We start from the raw sequence: 10,000 nt of genomic DNA on the forward strand, positions 1-10,000 counted from the left end.
AGCGTGTACCCTTTTGCTGTGCTCTTTGCCATACTTGCTATACTGGCCATACATGCTGAGCAGATACTACCAAATCCTCCATATTACTCTGGGGCCAGATTTACTAGCGCATATACAAGATCGTATGTGGTTTGTTTACATCGTAAAATAAGCTACTCTCTCTTTTCTCGCAGTGAGCGAATTTTTAAAACACTTCCAAAGTCATAATCACGTCTGCGCATGAGAGATATTAGCGAGTGCCCGAAACCACGTAATACTCTTTGTAGCGGCCCTCCTTCGCTAATGGCTAATGTAAATAGAGATGGCCTTTGCCAATGTGCGGAGGCAGTAGAAACACTTGATGTAAATCACATAACAAGTTTAATTTTTCATAGATTAACGGAATTCTGACACATCTTAAGCGAAATCTGAATAAAAATGAAGGTGTATGTTGAGGATATAGGACATTAGGGTGTTAAATAGAGCTGGACTGAGGACCCCACCCTGTGGCATGTGCTGTGTTAGGTGACCTTGGAATCTGACATTGGCTATTCTGTTCCTGAAATAGTCACCTATCCAAGCCAAGAACTTTCCTCTGATTCTCTTCTGGATCAGGGTCTCCTTAATAGCAGGAGGGCTTCCTAATTCAAAAGCCTTATCCAGGTCTAGGAATACTACCACAAATGTGTCAGTGCTAATTGTGCTTAAGAGCATGGCTATGCTGCGTACTGTGCTCATGCCCTTATAAACCTATGGAGGTGTTCATGTGGGGGTCTCATTTTCCAGTGGAGTCAGTTTAGAACCGTCCTCTCAGCTGTCTTGCCCAGGCAGCTGATGAGACAGATAGGGTGGTACTTCCCTGGCTCCTTTGGTTTTGGGATGGGAACGATGGTCGCCCTTTTCTAGCGCTGGGGTAGAGTGGAAGTTTCCTGGGACTTGTTGAGTTGCAGGAGTGCAAGCTCACCTGCCAGTCCTAGGTGGGGAATGATGGGTATGAGATCCCATCACAACTCGGGGCTGAGTGAGAACTGTTTTGTAGATTTTTGGTTTGCCCTCAAGTTCAGCTGGCAGACTGTTGCTGCTTGTTCTTGCAAAGAACTTGTACACCAGTCTGGTTGCCTGTGACTGAGGGTCGTGGTGTGTGAACCTAAGGAATGAGTAGCTGGTAACTCGCCTGACCCGTTGCCACAGCTCTGTAAGGGTGCTTCGGTGGTCAAAGAACTCACACCATTCCAGCCACTTTTCCTATCTGACTGTCAACAAAGTTTTCTTGGCATCCCTGACAGCTTCCCTTAGGAGGGCTGTCATATAACAAAATGAAGTATGGTAGGCGTGGCAAAACTTATTTATAATAAGATACTCATCTTGTGATTTGTGAAGGTTTTTATAACTTACGTATCTTAGGTTGTGTTATTTTTCACTTCCATAATCTTTAAAGTCGTTATCTTTATTCGTTAATGCTAATTACCTTAATTATGATGACTTAATTAGCATTTCATTGCCATTAGTATTAGCTTATTTATTATTTAATTATCATCAAACCAATATTTGCTGTCCATATTTGCTAGGAGGCTCCAGGTTACAATTTGAATTATTTAATATGGTTGTAAAGAGAAAAGAATAAAGCCAAGGTACACGTATATTTACAAAAGCAACACTCGTAATCTCAAATCAGAAATGAAAATATACATCTCGGAGATTTTTCCCATATACTTACAATAATTGCCGCTGGACAGGATAGGACCGGCAGACCAAATAAATAACCCCCCCAAATAAATAAACAAATAAATAAATAATAACAATAATAATAATAAAAAAATCAGTAATACACCAGTAACCAGCGATTGTTGGTAACGTTACGCTTGACGCTCTGGCAAGGCCATTAACTTTTTTTTTTTTTTTTTTTTTTTTTTTTTTTGTATATTCCAAGGTCTAACATTGGTATGATCTTACAAAATAAAGCATAGAGCTTGGGCCGAAGACAATAATTCCCCATGGTGATACCTGCAAACATTACCTTGTCAGAACGTGTTTGTTGGCCTTTGCTGCAGCATCGTTTGTATGCTCTTTGATGGCTGATTGAGCCACTCCATTTCATTGCATAGATTGATTTAAATAGCATCTATTCATTCAATTGACCACAAATGTAACACTGTTTATGTCATGGTTGGCTACCTGTTACATCTTTTATTTTTTCAGTATATATAGATATGGAGAGAGTCTCATTTTTATGATGATCATAGTTTATAGTATGAAAAACTAGTCTCTTACTGTATGCCATACATTACATACTAACAGAGTTTGGCATCCTAACATCCTATCATTCAGTGAATATATTATTTAACTAGGCGATCCCTGAGATCTTTTTTTTCGCTTTTTCTTTAACTTTCTTTCCTTTTTGGTGTTCCTGTGATGAATCCTATTCTTAACTTATGAATGTTATAGTTTTCACTATTATCATTATCATATTATTGTCATTATCATCGTTATCATCAGCTGCAGCAACAGCGTTTTAATAATGATGATGATGATGATGATGATTCTGATTCTGATGATTCTGATTCTGATTCTGATTCTGATGATGATGATGATGATGATGATGATGACAGTGACAACAACAATAATAATAATAATATAATAATAATTATTATTATGATCTGTATATTTGTTATTAATGTTATGTCATTGTATGGAAAATAATCTGTCAGGCAACACTTCTTGAAGGCAGAAATTATTTCTCAAAGTTGCTAATAAAATTTTATTCAGTGGCCTTTATTTTCAACTTCATAAAATTGTATATATGATATGGGTATACTGGTGACAGCATTTTGGTTTAGTAATTTCCATTTGTGTTATGTTTGTTTTGATAGCGCATGAGTGTCATAGTTGCTAATCGGAAGTGTGTGTCCCAGTATTAGGGGCACTTTATATGCATCTAGGTGAAAATATCATGCTTTGTAAAGATGTTAGGGTAGGTATATTGATTTAAAATGTTTCTTGTGGAAGATACTTGAGTTTAGATTTCTTCAGGCTTGACACTTATTAGAACTATTCGTGCGGATTTGCGCTTGCTTTAACGCCGGTTTTAAGCAGCAAACGTTATAGTTCTTGGCCTCGGAGCAAGAATTCCTACCTCGGGTTAAAAGGCTGTTAGTCTTCACCCGGAAATCGATGCTTATTATTGAATTGCCGTATTGTTATTTACATGACTGTCTTTTTATACTTTTATACTTCGCCACTATTGGTCAGACCCATAGAGAATGTTTTATAGTTAATAACATCTGTTGAAAAAGTGAATTAGTTCCTATCACGAGTTGTGTAGTTCTGGATGGGAATTCTAATGTTTATAAGGTGACCGATTTTCATTTATTGTTTTCAGCCATTCAGTCTATTTGTATCTTTCACGTTTCATGAATTAAGATGAACAAACGAATAGACTAAATATATACAAAATAATGACCACATAAACTGGGCTCGATCAGATTAGATTCAGGAATATTAAAACCAACGCCCATATTTTCCAACCATATTATTTCCAGGTATATTGCGAACCAAATCGGAAAATTACATTCCAAGAAAGAGATGAACAATAAATAAATAAATAAATAAAGAAAGAAAAAAATCTCTTAGGATGTTCTGAGATATGACAATGTTTAGAAAAATCACAAGAATACCCCTTTCTTTTCTTTTTATTTTACAACCTTAAGTCTTTTAAGGCAGTTGGTATAATATTTCGTCCTTCAAGGGAAGTTGCTCTGTGCACACATTGCATGGTTAAGGCATTTACAGATAAATATGGAGGAAATGCATGAAGAGACAACTGCCAATTGTTCTGAAAACTATGGGGTTGGGGTTGTGTTCAACAGATTGCTTGGGGTTGTCGTTGGAGTATCGGTGGTAGGCAAACTGGTAGTTGTTGTGGTTGTAGTGGAAGTGGTGGAGGTTGAAGTTGTGGTAGTTGAAGATGTAGACGTCGAGGTGGAGGTTGTAGTGGTAGACGTCGAGGTGGAGGTTGTAGTGGTAGACGTCGAGGTGGAGGTTGTAGTGGTAGACGTCGAGGTAGAAGTGGTGGAGGTTGTAGTTGTGGTAGACGTCGAGGTGGAGGTTGTAGTTGTGGTAGACGTCGAGGTGGAGGTGGAGGTTGTGGTAGAAGTCGAGGTGGAGGTTGTGGTGGATGTCGAGGTGGAGGTTGTAGTTGTGGTAGACGTCGAGGTGGAGGTGGTGGTGGACGTCGAGGTGGAGGTTGTAGTTGTGGTAGAAGTCGTAGTAGAGGAAGTTGTGGTTGTGGAAGTAGACGTGGATGTCGAAGAGGACGCAGTCGACGTAGTGGAGACCGTCGTGGTCGTCGTGATATCTGCAATTACAGGGACGCTTAGTAAATGCCTTTGTGACATCAGGTAATTAGCTGAGAAAATTAATTAGTCTCTCGCGTCGGCTCATTTTTGTAACGGGTTGTGACGATCCAGTTTCATTGTGTAACTAGAGTGAATTGTTCACCAGCGGAGGCTTAGGATTCGGAAGTGTATATATTGCCTGTTTTAAATATTTTATATATGATTGTTTTGTATATGTATTATATTATATAATAATGATGATAATAATGATGTTGATAATAAATTATAAATGATAATGATGATGATAATAATAATGATGATGATAATAATGATAATGATAATGATAACGATAATCATAATCATAATCATAATCATAATAATAGTAACAGTAATGATGTCAATGGTAATAATTAGACTGTTATTGTAGTACTCTTATTGTTATAACTGTAATTATCACCATTATTATGATCATTTATTACTATTATTATTATCATTATATTATTATTATTATTATTATTATTATTATTATTATCATTATTATTATTATTATTATTATTATTTTTTACATCTAGTGTTATCATTATTATTGTTCTTGATAAGGATAATAATAATAATATTAATAATTACAAAAATAATAGTAGTAACAACAACAACAACAATAGGAACTACTGTTATTGTTATTACTTTACCATTATTGTTATTATCATTATATTATTATTGATATTGTTGTAATTATTGTTATTAGTATTACCATGATTATCATTAATAGTGATATTAATAAAAATGATGTTGATAATACTGATAAGGATGAAAATAAAAATGACAATAATGATAAAAGTAATAATAATAATAGTAGTAGTAGTATTAATAATAATGATAATAATAATGATAATGATAATGATAATGATAACAATTCATAACTGATAATGATGATGATGGTAATGATAATAACAATAATGATAAAAGTAATAATAACAATAATAATAATGATAACAATAATTATGATAATAATGATATTGATAATGATGATAATAATATTGATAATAAGATAATGGTAATGACACTGATAATTATTGTTGTTATTTTCATTATTAATATTAGTATATATGACAATGATAGTAACTACACCAATAACAAAATTATAACAATAACAATCATGATAATAATAACAGTTATGATAACGATGATGACAATGATGGTGATAACGGTAGGTAAGGATTGCGATACTCATATCAATAATGGTGATCATAAAAATAATGGCGATAATAATCACGATTATGATGGCAATAATGAAAATAACAGCAGTGATAATAATGTCAATGATATCGATGATGATTATGATTATGACAGAAGTAGGAGTGTGGTAATGATAGTGAAATTAATGATAATAATAATAATGGTAATAATGATTAGTGATAATAGTAATGATTGATGATAATGATTATGATTAGGACTATGGTTATGATTACGATAATGAAAATGATTATAATAAATATTATAATAATGGTAATGACCTTATGATAGTTACAGCCTAATAATAGTGACAACCTAAGACTAGTAGTAATAAGAACAGTGATAGTAATAATCATAATAACAATGATGATAATCAACAGTAATAGTGATAGCCTTTGTATCCAATCAAAGTGATGATGATGAATATGAGAAACTTTTGTGTACCCTACATATCAATATCAGTTGTTTAAAAGTGGATTTTTAGGTGATTTTATAGTACTTATCCCAGGTATTTATAAAGAGAGGTAGTATCTGTAATTTGAGAAAATCCAAAAGGTAGTTCTCCAAGGAACTCATTAAGAGTGGTAGCACCACTGTTATTTAATAAATAAATAAATAAATAAAATAATAAACAAATAGATAAATAAATAAATAACTTTTCACTTAAGTGATTTGTTTTACTTCTGGAAATTCGAACTCTTTCAAGCAGACTATCCAATTAACTAGCTACATCTCGTATCTCATGGCTAAAAGTGATGACGTCATTTAGCTCCGCCCCCTTTTCACTTCTGTCAATCTGTACAATATATTATGATCTTTTTTTTTCTCTCAGTATATTTTCTTTGAAAAGGGTTCATTAATAACAGTGATCAAAATTTAACGAGGAAGAAAAAAGGTCGGGTTTAGCTCTAGAGTGGGCACGCTGTAAAAGTGAACCAGTATATATATATATGTGTGTATGTATATATATATGAGCATATATATATATATATATATATATATATATATATATATATATATATATATACATATATACATATACATACACATTCTTTGATAATCTATCCTAGTTTTCCTATAATCCAAGAAATGGAGTAAATAAATAAGCATAATTGCTTGTTTGGGAAAAAGAAAAAGAAAATGTGAAAAGAATGTTTTCCCATTTCGACAGTTGTGCGTTAACTCACCTGGAATGCAACATGTACAGTGCTCGCCATCGCATAATGAAGCATCTGTCTGGCCAGCGCAGTCATCCATTACGTTTATGCAAACTCCATTTTCATTGGAACACATCTCTGTGTTGCTGCATTGCTGTTTTATACAGCATTTGCAGTTGTTATTCCTACATAAAGACTCATTGGCTGTTCCTGCGCAGTCGTCCATCAGATTAATGCAGACGCCACCTTCATTGGAACACATCTTTGGCGTGTTAGAGCACTCATGCTTCATACAGCATTTGCAGTTTTTGTTTCTACACAAAGATTCATCAGTCTGGCCAGCGCAGTCGTCCATTAAATTAATACACACGCCATTTTTACTGGAACACATTTTAGGAGTGTTGACGCACTCATGCTTTATGCAACACCCACAGTTTAGATTGTTACACAGTGATTCATTCATCTTCCCTGCACAAGACAACTGGAGATTAAGACAAAAGCCTCCTTCATTGCTACACTTGGGTGGCGTTTTAACACATTCATGGAGTTGCCGTAGGTTGGTTGTATCTGGAAATGATAATACTTTGTGTCATAAGGGGTGAAAATTATTTATACTATGGGCTGATATACAGCACACACACACACACACACACACAACGAACTGCCGACTGGCTCCAGATTTCTCTACAGAGTTTACTCCCTTTGATATCTAGCTAGTAACTCCATTACTAGAGACCATGAGGCAAAATCTGGAGTTGGGAACCCAAAGGCAGTCCATTGTTGATTTCAAATTCATTCTGGTAACTCCTGCAACGACACTGATGTACTTGACTTGGATTACATCAGTGATATGAAGAGGAGTTTCCAGGCAGGCCCTTGGTCCGTCTCCAACTCCTCACGACAGGACTGGTCAAGCTGCCCAAGCCATGACCTCCTATGTCGACTATGCTACCAAAGTATATAAAGCTCCTGTGACTTCAACATTCTCACCGCAAGCATGTATTGACAGAATGGGTTCCCCTAAACAGGCTCCCAAAATCATGAATCTTCGTCTTGGTCCAGAAGACCCTCTAGTCCCAAGAGGTTTGCCTCATTGCTAAATGTATCAAGAGCCACCATCAATGATTCCAGAGACAGATAGGATAGCAATATCGTCGGCAAAATTAAGGTCTGTGATCTTAGTATTGCCAAGTGTTACTCCACACCGACTTCGGATAGTAGCTCTGCCCATTATCCAGTCCATGCAAGTGTTGAAAAGTGTTGGTGTAAGGACACAGTTTGACAGGCCCCCACCACACTTTACAGCACTCTCAGTACCAGTATATAGGCTATCAAGACAATAATTTGTGTTGGAATTCCCCTAAGGCTCAAGATCTCCCATAGTGATTTGTGATGCACCGAGTCAAATGCTTTGTTGAAGTCGATGTAGGCTGCAAGCAGCCCGCAACTGAACTCATGATGGTGTTCCACAGTAACTCAAAACACTAAGATATGGTCTATTGTGGACTTCTAGGAGTGAATTCAGACTGCTACATTCTCTGGTGCCTTAGTAGGTGACTGTGGATCTGTTTCAGGAGGATGGGGGCGAAAACTTTGCCTGGTATACTGAGCAGTGTGACGCCATGGTAGTTGCTACAGTCTCATCGATCACCAGAGAGTGATAACCACGCCTGTCTACAGGTCATAGGGAATGGAACCAGACTGCCAGATGGCAGTCAAGACTGTATGTAAGCCATGTGTCATAGGTTTACCACCAGTTTTTAGTAGTTCAGCAGGGATATTACATATGCCTGCAGCCTTCCCACCCTTCAGCTTAGAGATCGCCTCCCTAACCTCAGTTACGGTAGGAGGTTCCTCGCTGATGCGTGGGTCCGGCACAGGTATTGTGATACCACTTGTGTCCAAAGTAACTGCTGGAAGGTCTACCTGGTAAAGTTGCTCAAAATACTCGGCCCAACGTTCATTAACCCCAATATGATCTGAGATGATCTGTCCATTAACTGAGCGGACTGCAGTCATCGGAGAGGAGGGCTTTCAGTTCATTTTTTTCAGGGCTTGGTAGGCAGGGCGAAGGTCATTTACCAAGAAATGACCTTCAACCTCCTCAGTAAGGTTCCTGATAAACTGTTCCTTGTCCTTTCTCAGAGGTGTCTGAACCTTATGCACCAAGGATTGGCACGAGTCCTGATTGCCATTCAGCCAAGTCGTGACACACTTCTGCGGCCTCCAGGTCTCTAATGAGATGAAATTCTGCTTTGTCCTAGGGCGTTGTCCTCTGTCCAATGAACTCCTGTCCTTCATCCAGTGTTTTGCACTTGAAGGACTCCCACAGATCTACTGGGTCTGTCAGGTTTTCGAGTTTTAGGAACCGTGGCTAACCTCTGGGTGCACTCCCTCTGCCACTCCCTAAGTGAAACACCCTAAAATGGTCAGTGGAGGGATGAGGAGTTTTGAAGGGGACCAGTAGGATAGCCACAACCAACCTATGAAGAATGCCACAGAACTTGGCATTCTGGTAAACCCTGCAGTTTCTGGAGGATCCTACGGTGAGTGCTGACAAGAATGTGGTCGATATCCTTAGCGACTGCGCCCTTATCTCTGTATCATGTTAAGCGATGTGGGTTGGAGAGCTGAAACTAGCAGCCGGAAATCTCAATCTCTGGGTCCTAGCAAATTCCCGGAGAAGGAGGCTGTTCACCTTGCTGGGATCAGCTCCCGAGACGTGGGGGCCGACAGACATCTCGTAGCAAGTTCAATCAGAGCCGGATACCGCATATATATATCCTCCTGGGTCGTCCACAGGCCTCCTCCACCCAGGGTTGTCTCGCAGAGAGACAACCTGATGGGCAGGGTCGTCAACAGGGAAACGAGCTAGATGCCCATATAGCCTGAGTTGGCGATCGCGGATTATGTAAGTAACCGGTCCCGTGCCAGTCTCACAGTGTAACCGTCGGTTGGACACATGTTCCTGCCAGCTGTACCCCATGATCCAGTGAAGGGACTTGTTACAAAAGGCATCAAGAGGAGACTCCCAAGACACTGGATAGCATCCAGGTTTCGCTTCCATAGAGCAAAATTGGCAGTATCAAGGCCTTGGAGACACGCAGCTTGGTCCTTCTGCATAGGTGCTGACATCTCCAAATGCTCTTGTTGATCAAGTTCATGGCTCCTGTTGCCAGACCAATCCGTCTATTGACTTCTTGGTCTGACAGCCCAGAGATATGTTGTAACTTCAACATCCTCGCCGCAAGCATGGATCAACTCGCCTCAGTGTTAAATGCATCAACCGCCGCCACC

General features: G+C 38.1%; 1 protein-coding gene across 2 annotated transcripts in view; it reads right to left on the reverse strand.

Annotated features, from left to right (window-relative positions):
- Nucleotides 1-3,491: 3,491 nt before the first annotated feature.
- LOC119573239 (integumentary mucin C.1-like) overlaps nt 3,492-10,000 on the reverse strand; it is a 9,118-nt gene continuing 2,609 nt past the window's right edge. Inside the window, exons 3-5 of one of the 2 annotated variants that reach the window (XM_037920369.1) lie at nt 6,734-7,270; nt 4,041-4,333; nt 3,492-3,986 (exon numbers count right to left, since the gene is read on the reverse strand). In XM_037920369.1, the coding sequence (XP_037776297.1) occupies nt 3,819-3,986; nt 4,041-4,333; nt 6,734-7,270 (998 nt within the window). In that variant the 3' untranslated portion in view covers nt 3,492-3,818. Of the gene's footprint in view, nt 4,334-6,733; nt 7,271-10,000 lie in introns of both variants that reach the window. The other variant, XM_037920368.1, reaches the window with a different exon arrangement.

Source organism: Penaeus monodon, chromosome 5 (genome assembly GCF_015228065.2).
Source record: "Penaeus monodon isolate SGIC_2016 chromosome 5, NSTDA_Pmon_1, whole genome shotgun sequence".
NCBI classification, from domain to species: domain Eukaryota; kingdom Metazoa; phylum Arthropoda; class Malacostraca; order Decapoda; family Penaeidae; genus Penaeus; species Penaeus monodon.